The 18458-nt window shown below is 49.3% G+C and overlaps 2 protein-coding genes across 4 annotated transcripts in view; one reads left to right on the top strand and one right to left on the bottom strand.

The window, feature by feature from the left end:
- Positions 1-8422: 8422 nt before the first annotated feature.
- TMEM253 (transmembrane protein 253) lies at positions 8423-12616 on the bottom strand. The gene is made up of 8 exons (XM_061180589.1): positions 12531-12616; positions 10838-10931; positions 10575-10718; positions 10131-10241; positions 9982-10038; positions 9590-9700; positions 9328-9474; positions 8423-8979 (listed from the first exon to the last, which is right to left on the bottom strand). The coding sequence occupies exons 3-8, from the start codon at positions 10680-10682 to the stop codon at positions 8899-8901; spliced, it is 615 nt and encodes a 204-aa protein (XP_061036572.1). The 5' UTR covers positions 10683-10718; positions 10838-10931; positions 12531-12616; the 3' UTR covers positions 8423-8898.
- Positions 12617-12989: 373 nt separating this feature from the next.
- The window catches only part of ZNF219 (zinc finger protein 219), a 9259-nt gene continuing 3790 nt past the window's right edge, over positions 12990-18458 (top strand). For 2 of the 3 annotated variants that reach the window (XM_061180587.1, XM_061180585.1), the window contains exon 1: positions 17561-18204. In XM_061180587.1, the coding sequence (XP_061036570.1) occupies positions 18199-18204 (6 nt within the window). In that variant the 5' untranslated portion in view covers positions 17561-18198. Of the gene's footprint in view, positions 13451-17560; positions 18205-18458 lie in introns of those variants that run through there. The other variant, XM_061180588.1, reaches the window with a different exon arrangement.

The following is an 18458-nucleotide window of genomic DNA, read 5'->3' as shown; positions in this document are numbered from 1 at the left end:
TTTGTGGCACCAGATGCCATGTTTGAGTGATTTTCTCTAGTAGCACCATTACTGTTAATGTTTTAGCAGAGAATGAATGACTATCAGAATGTTACACAGGAGTTTCTGTGTTGAGTAGAATGCCTTCTAAGACTCCTTCTGATTTAATTTATTCATTCATTCAGTAAACATGTATTGAATGTCTCCTTATGCCATTCACTTAGCTAGGTTCTGGGGTTATAAATGAATAAAACACGGTTCTCTCTTCAAAGGTGGGCACATAATGATAATTTCAATTGTAGGGGAAGGAAAAACTTTTCTCTACCCTGTTTGGTTTAGTAGCTGGAGCTTGCAAATTAAATTGACAAAAGGCAAATTAACAGGAGAAAAGGCATACACATTTCACTTGATGTTAATAGTTCAATTTTTATGTACACAGAGGATCTTTACAGAAAAGAAATGAAGGCTCAGGGTGATTAGACACAGGGTATTATATACCATTTTTTTTTTTGCATTGGGTCTTCATTGCTGCGTGGGGGCTACTCTTCATTGCAGTGTGCGGGCTTCTCATTGCAGTGGCTTCTCTTGTTGAAGAGCACGGGCTCTAGGTGCGTGAGCTTCAGTAGTTGTGGCACGCAGACTCAGTAGTTGTGGCTCATGGGCTTAGTTGCTCTGCGGCATGTGGTATCTTCCACATGTGGACCAGGGCTCAAACCCGTGTACCCTGCATTGGCAGGCGGAGTCTTAACCACTGTGCTACCAGCAAAGTCCTATATACCATTTTAACAAAGAGTGAGAAATTGTGGAGAAGTGACAAGACAAAGGAAAAGCATTTTGGGCTTCTAGGGGTCGTAGATTGCAGGAAAGTAAGTATATAGGGGAAATTGATGGAAGATAAGTGTGATTTTAGTAAGGTTTGTTTGTATGGACCCATTCATGGTGCTGACTCTGTCTGCAGTGTAATGGTTGTTTTTCTTCCTCCTGCTATGAGAGAGGGTGGGGAAGACCTTCACAAAGGGAAATTTACAGCCCATTTTTATTGAGATAGGGGGAGGGCAGAGAGCATTTTCTGAGTTTGCTGCTTCTTATTTGTCTTCCAATAAAAACAATCCCCATGCCAATGTGGCACATTTTGGGGTGGTGCATTCTGATCCTCTTCACAATACGTATAGAACTATGTGTAGAGCACTGTAAGAGTACAGTCTTGGTGGTGATGGGAGAGGTCAGGGAAGCTTCCCAAAGTAGGTTAAGTCTAAGCTGGGTCTTAAAGAAACAGTACCAGTTAGCAATATGGGGTTAGGACTAGTTACAACAGCTTGAATAAGGCATAGAAGTAAGAAACATATGTGCCATTGACCCAAGAATTCTACTTCTAGGAATTTAACCTGCTGATAATACTATGAATGTATGAAAAGATGCATGTATAGGAATGTTCAATGCAGCATTATTTGTAATTGCAATAATAAAAATTACCAAAGGTCCAAAAAAAAAAAAAGAAAGAAACATATGTGCCAAAGTGAGATGTTTTGACTTAGCTATTTTGACATGACACGGCTTTGACTTATCACTGGTGTTTTAATTGTTCTGACTTCCTATTAATGTGCGCAACAAACAGCCCTGACCCCCACCCCGCCCATCACTGAGTCATTGCTGTCATCATCATCATCATCCTTGGGCTAATCAAAAAGAAAAAAAAAGAGGGAGAGGGTAAAGCTCAAAGATGGGGTGGAAGTGTTTCTCATACATATTAATAATTAAAACAAAATTTTAAGGCTGCACGCCAATGCCACCTTCTTCAGATTGCTGTCACTGAAGAGTGTAGTGCAAGGGAGGGGATGTGAGAGATGACACTGCAAAGGCGGGGGCCAGATCACAGGGATCATTGCACCATTTAAAAAAGCTTGGAGCTGATCTTATAGGACAGAGATGACTGAAGAGCTTTTAAGCAGGGAAGCTATGTGGTCACGTTTATGTGGCTATGTGAAAGATAGAAACTATTTAGGAAGCTTTTTCTGTAGTAGGTGAGAAGTGGTGGGGGCCTGAACTAGGACAGGGGTGGTGGTGATGAGGAGAAGACTGATTCAAGAGCAGGAAGAAAACCTATAGAGTGTGGTGAGCATTTGGCTACAGGAAATGAGGGAGAGGAGTTTAGCATTCAGCTTATATGACCAAGTGATCACACCAGTTAAGATGGAAAATTCAGGGACTTCCCTGGTAGCGCAGCGGTTAAGAATCCGCCTACCAATGCAGGGGACAGGGGTTTGATCCCTGGTCCAGGAAGATCCCACATGCCGTGGGGAAACTAAGCCCGTACACCACAACTACCGAGCCTGCGCTCTAGAGCCCGCGTGCCTACAGCCCGTGCTCCGCAACAAGAGAAGCCACCTCCATAAGGAGCCCGCGCACCGCAACAAAGAGTAGCCCCCTGCTCTCAGCAACTAGAGAAAGCCCGTGCGCAGCAATGAAGACCCAACGAAGCCAAAAATAAATAAACAAAAAATAAATAAATTTATTTTAAAAAAAAAAGAAAAAAAAATGACGGAAAACTCAGAAGGGAGAATGGGGGCACAAAGAGAAGATTTAAGGTTTTGAGTGTGCAATATGGTTCTTGCAGGTCTTTGTAGGTTCTTTTTAAATATAAGAATCTTGGAGAAGTTAAACACTAAGTTCTTGAAATCTTTCTGATCATATCTCTCTAGGGCATTGGTTTTCATGCCCTATGAGGGGGCAATTTTGCTCCCCAAGGGATACTTGGCAAAATCTCTGGAGAGATTTTTAGTTGTCACATTTAGGGGGAGGAGTGCTACTGGTATTTAGTGGTTAGAAGCCAGGGATGCTGCTAAACATCCTACAATGCAAGGGACAGCCTTCCACAACAAAGAATTATCTGGCCCAAATGTCAGTAGTGCCACAGTTGATAAACTCTGTTCTAGGGCCTAGAGGAATACTTTACACTTTCGCCCAGCGCCGGTCATTCAGATGAGAGAGTATGGATGGGTCTACTAAAAAAACACCACCACTGCTGAGAAACCAAATCTTAGTGTTGGAGGAGAAATTAAAGGTTATGTATTCTAACCATTCAGTTGATATTTGAAAACTTGCTTCAACAACCTATCTGTGCAGAAGTGCATTGCACAAAACACCTCAAACATACCCAGAGGTTGACAGCCTAACTTCAAAGCAGTGCATCTTTTGAAAGGTGTTCAGTTTCTCTTTTTTGGTCTAAAACTGGCCTCTCTATAATACGTAACCATTGGACCCAGCTTCACTTCTTAGGTTCACAAAGAACAGTTTCTCTTCCTCATAATTATCTTTGAGATTTACAAAGACATCCATCCCGTTTCTCTTATGCCATGACTTTGAGTCCTCTCACTTTACCTAAAGCATAAGAGTGGGTGCAAAGCATTTTCCTTATAAAGCGAGCATCTTCCTTATAAAGTGACCACATAATTATAAAGAAGCAAAACAAATTAAATCATATCTGGGGAGCTTGGACTTGTGGAAAAATATTATAAACAAGAAAACTTTACAAAGGCAACGAAAAACAAACAAGAATCAACAAAGACGACTCATTCCCTCTGGACAGAACACAGGAAAGGTTTCTGATAAGAAAAATAAACCAAAGATTCAGATGATAAGTAGAATCAAGAATAACATGCAACACAAAATATAAATATGGCTGAAAAAATGTAGGCAAAGAAGGAAAAATAAGAGAAACAGAAGACAACTCTCATTAAGTAAGCGGCACCTGAATTTTAAAGAGCGGCAATGCACACCAGTTTTAGTAGCCTAGGAAATGGCGGAGGCCATACAAGGAGGCCCTTCCCCCTGAATTTTTATAAAGGGAAAAGCAGATTAAAACAAACACTAAAGGCAGCGGTTTCTCCTCCCCCCTCCTCCTCCTTTTGCTCCTCCTCCTCTCTTCCTTCCTCTTCCTCTTCCTCCTCCAATTCTGGGGTTAGGGATAAGGGGGGCCTGGTAGAGTCAGGGCTCTCCAGAAGAAGCCGAACATGTGTAAAGCATATAGGTGGGGCTAACAACTAAGGGACAGTTCTACACATTTACTTTAACAATTGGAAGGTTTTAAACACATTATTATAATGAAAAAAAATTAGCACCAAATAAGATTTTCCTGCCTTTCCTCCTGCATGAGTCACTCACTGCTCAGTCACCAGTAACCCAGCTACTAGGGCAGTCTCCTAGATTCCCTGTGCCCTGGAGATGGACCTCTGATCACTACAGTGCTCAGATCCTGTCATATTTATAGGAGACACTGCCTAACAGTGACACACTGCCACTGTCCTGCTCAATCCAGCAATCAAACATCGAAATTGAGGCAGCACCGCTGGGCAAGTCAAGAATGAAGCGCGTGTACACAAAGCAACCCAAAATGGGCCTAGACAAGAAAACGAAATCCAGAAACCTGACGGGGTAATCATCTCTTTTCACTAAGATAAAGAATATCCCAGCCCCGGCTGGCGACTGGCGAGAGGCTGCGGGGCATTCATCAGGCCAAGCAGGCGAGGTCAGCTCCGATTACTCCTGGGTAGTTGAGTTTACTGATTTCGTGGCTCGAGTCCAGGATTGCATAACACATAGAGGCCCAAGGGGCTGAGAATGACCCGGAAGGGCCCTGCGCCTCCAGCCTACTCGTGACGCACCAAGCGGCATGTGTGTCTGCCCAGGTGGACTCACAGCAGGGGAGGGATTTGGGAGCACGCCCCACAATGAGCAGAGACTCCTTCTCCAACTAAGCCGCTGACACACGCCATTACCTTGCGGGAAGGCCCTTTGTGAGACCTTGACCGGGGCAGCAAAGAGGCCACAAGATGGCAGCAGAGGACGCAGCCCAGGACACAAAACCTGAACCATCTGCAAAAGCAGATATTTCACTGGGGAAAGGTCACTTGTCTATAATCATGTATTCGAGGCCAGAATACATTACTGAATTTCAAAGAAATGAGGGTAAAATTCATCAACATGGAGAATTTCCCAACCACCACAGAATTCAGCTGCATATGAAGCCACATATTTCTCCAATGCTTAAAGCACGGATAGGGGTCAAGGCCTTTAAAAACTGACGTCAGCAGGAACCTTGTCACAGTCACTTCTTTTTGTGAAGTTCCAATGGGCAGCAATTCAAGTAAAATACGAGTGACTTTCACAGAGGCTGCCAAACTGATGAAGGGGCAGATACAGAGGTTGCTGGGCAGCATTGCAGCAAAGCAGACTGCTTTCATGGAGCAGCTAGGGACTCTGGCAATAGGCAGCGTTGGGTGGGATGGGGGGTGGGCATAATGAGGCCCACAGGCCAAGTCTCACACAGTCTTCACTTGCAGTTGGCAGAGGATAATGCACAGGAAAGGGGGATCAGTAGCACTGGGAGTAAATCTCTGATCTTCCAACTTATCACCTAATGCTCCTTTGGTTATATATTCCTCCTCCCCCCAAAGCTGTCACTACCAAAAACTGCCAAATAACCCCTGGGGGCAAAATGCCCCCTCCCTGAGAACCAATATGAGAGGGATGATAAAAAAAAAGGTTTTAAGAACCTAATGTTAAATCTCTCCAAGACTCTTGAATTTCAGAACAGGCCTCAAGGGCCTACAAGAACCATATTGCATATCTAAAACCTGAATTTCTACTGTATGTTTGTATAATGGAGAGACAATAACTGAAGGACTATGGGCCAAATCTGGTCCTCAATTCTTAAAAAATCAGTTATCAACATTTTAAAATCAGAAGATTTCACATTTAAAAAGTCAGAATTTCTGACTCTTATAGGAAAATTGGAACAATGGCAATACCAAGCCCACAGTCCCACATGGCAATTGGGTAGAGATGAGTGCGGTCAGTCTTTAAACAGAATGTGGGCTCTCTAGTTTGCCATAGTTCCCACCACTCCCTATTAACTCATACCTAATCTGCTTCACTCATTTACACCACTCCTCGTCCCTATAGGCAATTTATTTTCAACCTCTGAAGTGCTTTATAGTTTTAAAGTATTTTTTCATGTGTGATTTTATTTGAGCCTTGGTACTCCAGTAAGGTAGAGAGGGTAAATATTATAATCTCCATTTAAGCAAAATGTAGTTCAGAGAGGTCTGACTTGCCCAAACTTACACATCAAAACCAGAGCCTAGATTTCCTGACTCCCAGTATTATTCTGGGAGGAAAATTTCTATTAAGAACTTCATTTTAGGGGCTTCCCTGGTGGCGCAGTGGTTAAGAATCCACCTGCCAATGCAGGGGACACGGGTTCGAGCCCTGGTCCGGGAAGATCCCACATGCTGTGGAGCAACTAAGCCCGTGCGCCACAACTACTGAGCCTGCGCTCTAGAGCCCGCGTGCCACAACTACTGAAGCCCGTGCGCCTAGAGCCCGTGCTCTGCAACAAGAGAAGCCACTGCAATGAGAAGCCCGTGCACCACAACGAAGAGTAGCCCCCGCTCACCCCAGCTAGAGAAAGCCCCCCGCGTAGCAACGAAGACCCAACGCAAACAAAAATAAATAAATAAATTTAAAAAAAGGAACTTCATTTTAGTGGTTCATGGAACAAAACCAAAGAAGTAGATATGGGCATAACTGCTGGAATGGATGAATTCCAACTGCTAAGCTGTTCAAGAATCATTGCAAATTACTACCTCCCCTTCTTTTAATGAAGTATTTCTACTCCCCTTCCAGGCATCTGAAGAGATTGCCCTTCTAACCATCCTGAAATTGGGTGTGGCTATATGACTTGCTTTGGCCCATGAAGTGTGTGTGGAAGTGATATGTAACCCTTTGAGGCAGAAGCATTTAAGAGCGCATGAACAATTCTTCATGCTTACTTCACAACTGGGGAAGGGGGTGGAGATAGGGGGGATTAGTCTCATGGTTACAAGATAGGATCTCAAAATGGTGGCGCTCCATGGGCTTGGTTACCTGAATCACTTACAAGGAGCAGAGCACCCTGCCAGACTACCCTAGACAAGTAGTGTGAGAGATAAACCTTTGCAGTTTTAGGCCACTGAGATTTTGGCATTGTTACCACAGCATAACCTAGCCTAACCTGATACAAGGTTCATCTGCGTGGTGACTGAACTTCTCCAAGAACTAAAATGCAATTTCTAGACATCTGATCATATCACTAAAAGCTGTTGCTCCTAAGCGGAAGACAGTGAGAATGAATTGATTTTTACCCCCAGCTTCCTCAGCTACCACCACCTTCTGATTTTGAAGAAAGCATTTTGAGTCCTTCACAGATGAGCTTTCCATTACTCTGGCATTTAGACTGGGAGGAGGAGAAGGGGGAGGCCCAGATCTTGTTTTCACCATTCCAGAGCCTAATCCCAGAACTGTCCCCACCCACTAACAGTCACACAATCTTGTCATAGGGCGACTATTACCACTCCCAAGGTGTCACAAACAGAAAGGAGCTGCCGCTGGCGCCACTGCAATGTCAGGGCAACGCAGCCAGGCTGCGCTCTTTCCTCACTGGTGCCTGGGCTTGGCTAAGCCCGGAGAAGCAGCATTCTCTAGGGAAAGAAGCCTTCTCAAGTGGGAACAAAAATGAGTGTGAGGCGCACACCCATCCTGGGCACTATGTGAATTTGGGGTGAGTTCTTTTAGTACTGCAGCTCTGGTCAACTTCTAGTTTTTCTAGCCGCTAGTAAGCTGTTGGGCTGGTGCTACAGGGTGCCCCCGTTTTCCTGGGCTTTTCTCAAGCCCACCTGAGCCTGCCATCCTTGCACACTTGCAAAGATCATAAACGGTGGGGTTTGAGCAAAACCAGAACTTCAGCAACCGCCCCGCAGCTGGGATCAAAGGTCGGCTGGGCTGCCGAGAGGCTGAGCCTGCGCAGTCCCGCTCCCACCTTGGAGAGAAAGGGTGGCGGCAACGCGGGCTCCTTACACCGGCGTGCTCACAAGAGGCGGGAAACCTTAGGTCGCCGTGTCCCTCCCTCTTCCTGCCCGGTCCACCCGTCTGCCCAGCCAGTCCGTCCTCCTCAGGCGCGTAGGCCCCGGGGGAGGGGGATGAGAAGTGCCCTGGCCTTCTGACTCATCATCTCCAACCCCTTTCTCGCGCGCGCTCCAAGTCTCAGGACTTTGCACCTGGGCACTGTGGGAGGGGGCACGGCGACAGCATCTGGGAAACCCTAGCTCTGCCGACGGCCAGCCCTCAGCCCCTGCCCGTCTCCGAAGCTGCCGGATGTAGGAATGTAGACCCACAATCAGCTCTCCGTTACCGAGGTTGGGGTGGTGGCGCCCCCGCGCAGAATAGCCCGTCCGGCTCCTCCCTGCACGCTGGGCCAGTGGTCGCGTCCGAAGAAACTCTCAGCTAAGCCCCGACTTCCAGGGTTTCGCGTCACTTATCAGATGCACAGCGCCCCTACCGCGGAGGGAAGGTTCTTTATTTCCCAGCGGGCCACAGGGTAGCGGGGCATCCTGGGATTTGTAGTCTCCGCTAGAGTAGAAAGGAACCGGATCGAAGCGAGAGAACGAAACCACCCGTTGTGAATCGATTTCAGAGAGGGGGCGTGTACGGGTTTTTAGGGGATGGGATTGTGAAAGGTGGAAATCTTGGAAATAGTGAGATGAGGCACATGTGAAGCAGGATGGGGAGGCAGTGGGGAAGGAGGGTGAGGATAGAAGGGAGAAAATGGGTCTAGCTGAAAGTTGGTTTAAGGATATCCTGCAGGCGGGCAGATTTTCAGGGCGGTGAGGTGGTTTAAGACTCGGTCTAGGTATTGCTTTCCGCAGCAGGGAAGGAAAAAGAAAGGGGCCTAGTCTGAGTGAAGATTGAAGGCACTCCACCAGACTTCAAGTAGGTCTCAGGGGACTCCATCTAGTTTGAGTACGGTGGGATGGGGTGCAGGAGGGTCTGGAGAACGCTCCCGCCGGGTAGGAAAGCAACACCTGTCTGCTTCCCCTTGCCAGCTCACTCATTTGTTCTGTTTGCTCTGCTAGCCACCGTGGGACCAGTCTCCAAATCAGGAACTTCCTCTAATTCTGAGAGACCCTGAAAACCAGACAGGTGTGAGGCAAGCAAACTGTAAGGGTGAGAAATGAGGAATCCCAGACAGATGCAGCTTCCTCCTCTCCCATTTTTTTTCTCGTGTTCCCATAGCCCTTCCAATATTTACGCAGATTTCTAATGCTCTCCCACATTTTTAGCCCCATTTAGATACTCAATTCACTCTTACCCACCACTAGGGGAGAAATGTCCAAAGCCAGAAAACCAATCAGTTTCAGTTTAGGACCCCTTCCTTTCCCTGCTGCCCCACTGTTTTCCCTTAAGTACCATCGACCAGGATAGCCAGTGAAAAAATGAAGTGCTAGCTAGCTGCTTCCTCCCTGCCCTCAATACCTCCTGCAGCTCCTGGTAGTGCAGACTCTGGCTCCAGCAGCATCCTGGCTTCCTCTGGCTCAGCAGGAACAGGGAGTATGCTGAGACCAGCACTCCCCCTAGGGTGAAGGCCTCAGCACTGAGCTCCAGCACCAGCAAGCCGGCTAGCTGTAGGTAGATAGGGCTGAGGGTGTGCTGCAGGGGACCCTGCACCTATTTGCCCCTGCCCTTTCCCCTCCTCTTGCCTCCTCATCCTCCCACATTCTCCTTTATTCACTTGTACCTGGGAGGGGACAGTAGGGGCAGACATCAAGGCTGTCTTCACCACTTCGACCACCAACGCGATGAAGCCCAAGATCAGATTGAAGGTGTTGAATAGCATCATGGCGTGCACCTGCCAGTGAGTTAGTTCAGCCCTGCCCAGCCTAGGGGACTCACTGCAACCCCAAGCCCCACCTGTAGCCTAGCTGAAAACAAAACTCAGCTCCTATTCTTCCACCTCCAAACGGGACCATCAGCCCTCTAACTTCCTTGTTTCCCTCCTCAGTCTTTTAGACCAGTCACGGGCAGATAACTAACACAATTAGTCAACAGTTAGAAATCCACTTCCTGGGCTGAGGTGTGTGTGTGTTTTAGGGGGTGGGAGAATAGTACTGCATTCTCTTCCCCTCTCACCTTCCAGAGACGGGGTGCTCTGCGCAGCTCAAGAGTTACAATCCCAGTGAGGAGACCCTGAATGATGAGAAAGGCAAGTGGTGAGCTCTGGCCCATTAGGGAGGGGCCCCCAGGACCTTCCTTCCACCCTCCCGTATGGTAGTTCTTACCAGTACGCCAGGCCCAAGTGGCAGTGCTGTGGCCATGTGACAAGCAGAGTTCAGGCAGGCAACTGAGATAGCAAAGGGCACCACAGCCACTGCCAGCCATAGCTGGCTCACCTGGAGGCCGGATGCAGGGTAGTTGAAGGAGAACTGTTAGGGGTTCCCTTCCTTCCTCCCAAGTGGTGGAGAGTAGTCAACCAAGAGCCATAAAAGAAGGGGATATCATTTAATTTTTTCTGCCTCATGTCATAGTTCAGTTACTTAACTATGTGTTTTCCCCACATGATGGAAGCTACTTGGAGATGAAGGGTCTTGCATTGTTTATTCTATGTTTCCTCCACCCTCCTCCCACTCAGAGCCTAGCACAGTTTCAGGCAGATGATAGGTGCTCACTAAACATGGGTGGAATTGAATTGGGGTACAAGTTGGGGTGGGGCAGCCTGGCCTCACCGCCAGCACCAAGAGGTGCCCACTCTGCCTGTGCCTGGCCCAGTGCTGTAGCTTTTCCAGACGAAGGCTGGGTCTGTCTTGCTCTCGCTGACCAGCTCTCTCCTCCATGGCTCCCTTGACCACTAGAGCTCAGTGCTTCCTAGCCTGGGAAAAATTCATTATGGCACCTATCAGGAGACAGGACATGCAGCAGCATCTCTTTCAGCTGCCCCTCTGCCTGCTTCCAATATCCAGGGAGTTGAGGCTCAGGGCCTCACACTTACCTAGTCTGAAGCAGCTGCTCCAAAGGGATGGGTCCCAGCTGGCCCTGGAGCTCCTGGTAGGGCCCGGTAGCTCAGAGCAGAAGACAAACTTGTCCTGGCAGAGACAGGCTATCAGGGCTGGGGTGTGGTGGGGCAAAGGTCCCTATGAGGGCCTCAGGATCCAGGGAGTGGTGCTGGGTAGACACCAGCCTCAGTTCACTCCACAAGACACCCAGCCCTAACTCATTCTGTTCCTGTTTCCTACTGACCCCATCTCTGCCCATCCTGGGTTCCTCTTCTGATCACTCACCTTATCCGCTCACCTTATACATGGACACTACCACCCTGGGCCCCAATTTCCCATTTCCATCTAATCTTTCTCCTTTTTTTAGGGGGCTTCCTCCTCAAATTATTTGCTGTTCCCTAGGGAAATCCCACATTACTCTCTGAATTAGTCCCGTCATTACTGCTTGAAGATTTGTCCCAAGACCAGCCAAGACCTGGCTTCCTGTCTCTCACTTTCTGGACAGTTTCTCCTCTCTCATTCCTTTCTTGAAGGATTTACTCTGGATCGGACACTGACTAAGTGGATGGAGAGCTCTATTTATAGTAGGGATTGCTTTTGACTCAGTGATAACCTGCAGCTAGACATGTATAGAAGATGGTCCTTAAATGGTCAGTCTCGGGAAGGACACTATTGCAACAATTAATATTTTTGAGGGACAGAAGTTGCCTTGCAGCCGGGCAAACTCTGCCACTTTCCGAGCTGTGTGGCCTTGGATACATTATTCTACCAATTGAACCTCAGTTTGTTGAAACTGAGTGATTAAAAGTGGGATAATAATATGACTGTGAAGGGTTGCTGACTCAGGGTAGGTGCATAATAACCATTAATGGTGCTGATGAGGTCATACTGATGTACCTCATATACTACAGGGCTTATTCAGAAGCTAAGCTAGGGTCATTTATTCATACAATAAGAAGCAGAATCACATGGGCCCAAATATATATTCTGTACATCAAAAATAGGAAAAGTCCATCTTGGTGCAGAGCCTGAGGTCTGGGGGCAATCAGACCTATGTTCAAAGCCCAGATCTACCTGGGTGACCTTGGGCAAGGTACTTAATCTCGCTGTTTCCTTATCAATAAAGGGAATACCAATCTCAAGAGATTGCCTTAAGTATTAAAAGAGAAAATGCATATGAACCAACCCAGTCCAGCACCTGGCACATACATGCTCAATAAATGTTAGTGGCTATTATTATTATTATTGATTACAGAAGACGACTGAGCCAGAAGACCCCCAGCAGTTAGTACCAGGAGGCAGGGTCCTGGGAGGCAAGTGGCCTTTGTAAGCCACTTCTGCCCTGCTCAGTGCTGGGCCAACACTCACTGGAACACTGTGCCCACTCTTCTTTCCTGGGGAGTGGAAATCACATTTAAAGGGATCCTGAGAACTGTTGTGTGTCTACCCCCTCCTTGATCCTTATGTACATTAATTTTATCTTGTGGCAATGGCCTGATAGAATGTGAGATGTTGGGCTGAGCATCCCTGAGCTGGTAGGCCAGTGGAAAGCGACTCTTTTAGCCTCATTTCCCTTACCTGTAAATGCAGACCAATTATATTTCACAGTGTTATTGGAAGGATTATATACTATTAAATATGTGAACAGGCATTCGGTAAATATTGATTAAATCTAAGTATCCTACTTACAAATTTGTAGTCCCTGTCTGGATTACAATCTCCTCCAGGGAGGGTACTACATTCCCCTCATGTGTTCATCCCCCACGGCGCTGAGCATAGGTGCCTGGTACTTAGTAAACACTCAGTAAATATTTGTTGTATTGAAGAGCCATTAAAGTGACTTAAGGAATGGAAAAACAGAATTCGAGAGGAAGGAGCAGGAATTGTTTATCAAGAAGAGAAAGGACCGGAGAGTAACTTTAATAATGTTTCTTATACGGCAGACATTAACTATCTCTATAATCGCCCCTCCTCCTCCCCCAAAAGAGAGACAGAAATTGTAAGGGAGAGGCTTTGAGATAAAACCCCAGGAAGAACTTCCCGAGTCTGCATGTTGGGGCAGAAAGAGCGGCAGAGCCAGCTCCTTCCCTGGTATGTCCGGGTTTAGGGTGGGAGGGGCAGTCCGCTTGGAGGCTGGGGGAAGGACGAGATGACCTTTCAAAATCTCTTCCAGTCTCCTGTTGGAATCATCCGTGCGCCCCACCCCCGCTCCCTCCCTCCTTCCCTCCGACAGCGCCCCCAGTCTCCAAACGGCCCGCACCCCGCCCCTGGCGGCCGCCTCTCGCGGCTCCCGGGGTCCCCAGCTCCCTGTCCCCGGAGCCAGAGCCCCGCTCCCGCTCTCGCTCCCGCGCGGCTCCCAGCCCCGCCGCACCGCCCCCCGCATGCTAATGGCCGGGCCGCCTCCCGCCGCACACAATGCGGGCCAGGGCCGGGGGCGGGGGACCGGGGAGGGGGCGGGGGCCGGGCCGGGGGCGGGGGGGCCGGGGCCCGGCGCATCTCCCCCGGCCCCACGTAACGCTGACGCCCGCGCCGCCGGCCCGCCGCCCGCCGCCGCCGCCGCCGCCGCCGCCGCCGCCGCCGCCGGCTCCGCCGCCGCCCGCCCGGGGCTCGTGAGTAGCCGCTCCCCCCACTCCCGGCCCCCCCTCCGCCACCCGGCCCCCGCCCCCGGCCCCCGCCCCCCGCCCCCCCTCCCGGAGGGGGGGGCCGTTACGCGCTCCCGGCTCGGAGCAGGTGCAGGGGGCGGGGGCGGGGGAGGGGCGCCGGCTCGGCCCCAAGCAAACTTCGCCCAGAGCTCCTGGGGGGGCGGGGTGGGGGCGGCGGCCACGGAAGCCTGGAGAGCTAGGGGGGCCTCGAGGGAGGGGGGGCAGGTGGGGGAGCCGGGAAAGCGGACACCAAAGGGGAAAGGCCAGCGGGGGTGGGGGGGCGGGCGTCTTTGTGGGGGCCCGAAGGCAGGGCGCGAGGGGCCTGGGGGTGCGGGGCGGCAAAGCTGGGAGCCAGAGTGGATGAGTGCCCCCCGGCCCAGGTAGGGCTGATGGAGGAGGGGGAAGGGACCCAAACTCTCCGGGAGCGGGGGGTGGGGGAGGGGAGAGGATGGGGGGGTGCTTCCCTCTCTGCGTCCCAAACAAAGTGTCACAAAGAGCTCGGCCGGCGGCAGCGGCGGAGGCGGCTGCAACTCAGCTTTTGTTCTCCCGGCCCGGGTAGCTGAGCCCTGGCCTCCCAGTCTCCCAGCCCTGTCCCCCATCATCCTTCTGGTTTATCTTCCCCGGGAGGGGTCTGGGGTGCTGCTGGAAGAACCTCTTGTGCAGGATGAAAGGTCTTGCCCTACTTGCCAATCTACTTCTGGGAGGGAGATTTTCCCAGAGGCTCTCCTACCCACTCCCCACCCCCTAATCTGAGAACTGAGGTTCATATGGGTGCCAAGACTCTGACCTTTCTAGGGTCAGCTCCAGCTAAAGGGGCTTAGGGCTGGCTACATGCCCCCTCCCCCAAATCCAGGTGTTCCAGAACTTTCAGAAGAGGGGTCAAGTTGGGACATGCCCCGGGGATAAGATTCTCCATGGTGGGGTGGCAGTAGGTGAGCAGGTGTACCTTCCTCTCACCTCATGCTGTACATTTGAAACCCATGACTGAGGTCTGTAACCCCAACTCAGGGCAGTGAGGATGGAGGGAAGGAGGCTTTCCCAAGAACTCGATCTAAAAGGTGGGCAAGCTATGCTGTGGGGTCAGTTTGGGGGAGCCACCTGAGCAATGAGGTTCAGAGGGCCATGGAGAGGAGACCATAAAAGTGAACTACTGGCATGTCTGTGTGATAAAGGTGGTCTTGACTCTAGACCACCTAAGGAGTTCCCTTTCCTTTTAACTCCATCTAGTGCAGCGTTAATCAGCTGTTAGGGGACTTGGAAGGTATAAGGATTCTCAGAGGGAAAAACATCAAGTACAATATTAGAAATGACCAGAGGCAGAGACCTAGTCACAAATATACTTCAAGTCCTGAACACTTGCCCCTTACACTTTGGCCCTAAAAACTTTTGAATCACAAAGCTTGAGGGACAATCTTCATGGTCCTCCAGTCAGCAGATGCTTCTATGTACTTGTCCCAGTTGTTTCTAAGAGTCTTATCACCAACCCTTCCATCCTTCCCTACTCAGTAAGGTTTGATGGTCCACACCAGCTCTCCTAGCACATAAAAGGAATTGGCCTGTTGCTTTGGAAAGATTTTAGATCCCTATCCCTGGCCCTGCATCCCTATAGAACCCAAATAAGGGTAAGGTAACCCTTGATTCCCAGTGGGGGTGGAAAGTAGGTCAGTGCTACTGTCTGGCTAAGTCTCATGGCTGGTGTTTAGGGCCTGACTATAGAAAACTCTGACTATTGCCCACAGGCAGTACATGCATGATCTAGGTCCCAGGTCAGTTCATAAAATCTGGGGCTCTGTCAGTGCTTTCTCCTATTGAGAAAAACTCATGGGATCAGGTTTTTGGGACCCCATTTGGTGAGGAGATGATTCAGGAGATCTTGACTGGGCCTAGGAGGGTCTCTCAGTGGTTTTGTTGATTTGAGGCCACCCTCTGGGGAAACTTTCCCTTCTTGGGAATTCAGCTTCAATTTGGGCCTTCTTGTATATCACTGGATTTCCATCCTGGAAACTGCTATGTGCAAAGCAGGTTTTTTGTTTTTGTTTTGTTTTGGGGGAGGAAGCTTTTGCCCAATTCCTACTCTACTTGCCTTGGATATGAGGTCAGCCTCCCGTGAGGTATTTTGTTTACTATCCTATAGGCAGTTTTAGGGGCCCTAGAATCTTCTCAGAATCAGAGTATGTGCCCATAGGTTAGTCAGCTATGACCATGCAGTATTCCCAGCCTCCCCCCTCCTCCCCCACCATCTGCTTCCTCTGAATATACCAGATTGGCTGTACACCAGGATGTTCCGGGAATCCCCAGGAGAGCAACAGAATGTGATGGACCCACATACGATGCCTCAGTAACTCATTCCAGGATGTACAAACTGTAACTGTCAGAACACTCCTTATAGCTAATTAAAATTCTTCTAGTTACATCTATTTTCTATTATATCTGTCTACTTTCAGTGACATCCAAAAGGCCAAAATAATCCCTCTGGTACCACTATTTTTTTTCCCCCTCTATGGTTTCCAGATGGGAATTTTTACAAATCCTCTGGCTTTTCTCAGTGCCTTATCTGTGGTGCTAAAATGGCAAATGTGGCCCCTCTAGTACTTCATTGCTCTATGGTACGGAGGTGGCCAAAGTGGCTCCTCTGGTAGCCCACTGCACTCTCCATGGTACTGAAGGAATGACCATTTGTTTCAGCATCTCTCTGGGGTCCAGAAGAGTCCTGTGACTCAGAACCACAAAACTTTTGAACTGGAAGGGACCATCAGTATAAATCAGTCCAACCCTCTTATTTTACAGATGAGTAAACCAGGAGGTTAAGTGATTTACTGAGGATTGCAGGGCTATTAATGGTCTGACTGGGCCCACAATAGTCTTGCACCCCTCAGTTGTACTCTAATTCACCTTTCATTATACTACTCAGCGAACTTGGCTAGGCTCTTGGTCTCAGGAAAGGGGCTTATTTCGAGGATCCAGAAAATGAGGGTGGATGCCTTAATTTGGAGCTACAGAAATACAGATATTAAAAGTGGTGCTGGAGGTTGTTTACTGATCCTTGGACAAAGACATTTTGTTAATTAATCTCCTCTTAATAAAATTCCCATAACACAGATTCCACATGTAACAGGTACCTGCCCCTTCATAGAGTCTTATCCTATCTACTAAATGTCAAAAATTAAAGAAGCCTTGGATCTCCAGAGCCTTTTCTCATTGCAGGGCTGACTCCTGGCTCAGTTCTCTTCTATTAAAGATCCTTAAGCAAAGTAATGCTGAGTCCTTTTCTTTCTCAGTAACCGATTTCAGTTTCACAATGCCTATTGTAAGGAAGTTCTTTATATCTCAAATATTCTTTCTGTCTCAGGCAAAAAAAAAAAAAAAAAAAGGTTAGGCCCACATTTGTCTAGCCTTGACCAGATACAATTCTATATGTAAGTAAGAAAGATAGACTGGATGACTTCTGGTCCATTCTCCTAGGCCTATCTCCATGAATCTTAATTCTGGGGTTGCTTCTAAGTCCTAATGCTAACCTCCTCTGCAGCTTAGAATCAGGAGGTTCCACCCCCGACACCCCCCCCTCCAGCCACCAAGTCCTCTTCCTCTCACTGCTTTTCATCCTCAGAACTGGAGCTCTGCACATCCCAGGCCCAGAGAATTTTAGCCTGGAGAACTTTAACCCTTTCCAGCTCAGAGTATGTGCTGAGCCCCTATCTGTGCAGATGGCCCAGCCCCGCCCCCCGTCCCTCACTCCAGCCTCTTGAGCTCAGAGCCTGTGTAATCCTCCTCTTGTGTGAGGGAGCCTCTCCCCTGCAGAGAGGAGGAAAGCCTGCTTTGGAACAGCCCTGGACAAAGGGGCTGAGATGCCCCATCAAACTGCAGGCTCCAAGGCTTGAAACAAGGGGATGAATCCTATCCGGTATTTGCAGTTTTTAACCCCTTCCCAAAGCCAGCAGCGCCCCTTAACTTCCACTCCTCCCCCAACTCTTCATTCCCTCTCCCTCTGGCTCTCTCCCCCTTCATGCCCCTCCCCCTCTGTCTGTCTCCAGACTCTCTGCTGCTGGGAGGTGTTTCTCTCCCATGCATGAATGAGTCTCTGTAATGAATGGAAATGAATGGATCAGGAATCCAGGCGGAGGGAGGAAGAAAGAGGGGGAAAGACAGAAAGACAGGGTAAAGGCAGAAGGAAGAACTATGGAGCCTGGAAGAATGTTTGGCTGGCTGGTCAGTTAGCGGTCTGAGAGCAACTGGTCCCACTTGGATAACTGGGGAGCATGGCAAGCCCACCCCATTTGCTCTTCAAGCTGCACCGCCCAACCTAAATGAGAGAAGGGTATACTGTGATGGTCTCCTCCACCACGAGGGTGGAGAGGAAGTGGTGGTGGGGGGCTTGGTGGTGGTAGTGGTTGTTCTGGACAAGGCATTTAATATGAATAGTTTGGGGGAAGAAATCTGGGTTATCAGGGAGACTTGTGGGCAAATAAAGGAGTACAAGTTTTGAAGACAGCAGCCCCCTCCTGTCTCAGGATGTAAGGAAGGAGAAGGGATAGGTTTCAGGGTGCTAAGAGTCTGGGGGTCGGGGTGACTCTTCCCACTGCTGAAAATCAGGGCTCACCTCTTCCTCCAAATCTGTCTCTCTTGCTTTAGCTCTTCAGCACCTGTTGCCTTCACTAGCAGCTTTTCCTCCTCCTCTTCCCTGCACTCCTCAGAACCAAAGAATGTGAAGGGGGTCCATGGAGGTGAGTGAAGCTCTGGCCTGAACCTATGAGTACCTGCAACTATACTTCCTCCCCTCCCTACCTCTCTCTCTTTCTCTCTCTGTCTGGCCTCCCATTATCAGAAGTTGTTTTCGTGGCCCTAACAGCTCAATTCCCATTCATCCCCCAGCCTCCCCAAGGTGAGTGGGAGGGGCACCCGGTGTTCGTGGTTCAGGCCCTGACCCACCCTCCCTCGGGTTCCTCTGGCTCTCCATGCCCTTGCTTTCCCCACAGCT

Source organism: Eubalaena glacialis, chromosome 2 (assembly GCF_028564815.1).
Source record: "Eubalaena glacialis isolate mEubGla1 chromosome 2, mEubGla1.1.hap2.+ XY, whole genome shotgun sequence".
NCBI classification, from domain to species: domain Eukaryota; kingdom Metazoa; phylum Chordata; class Mammalia; order Artiodactyla; family Balaenidae; genus Eubalaena; species Eubalaena glacialis.
Note: the sequence above shows the minus strand (reverse complement) of the source record. Positions and strands in the feature narration are given on the sequence as shown.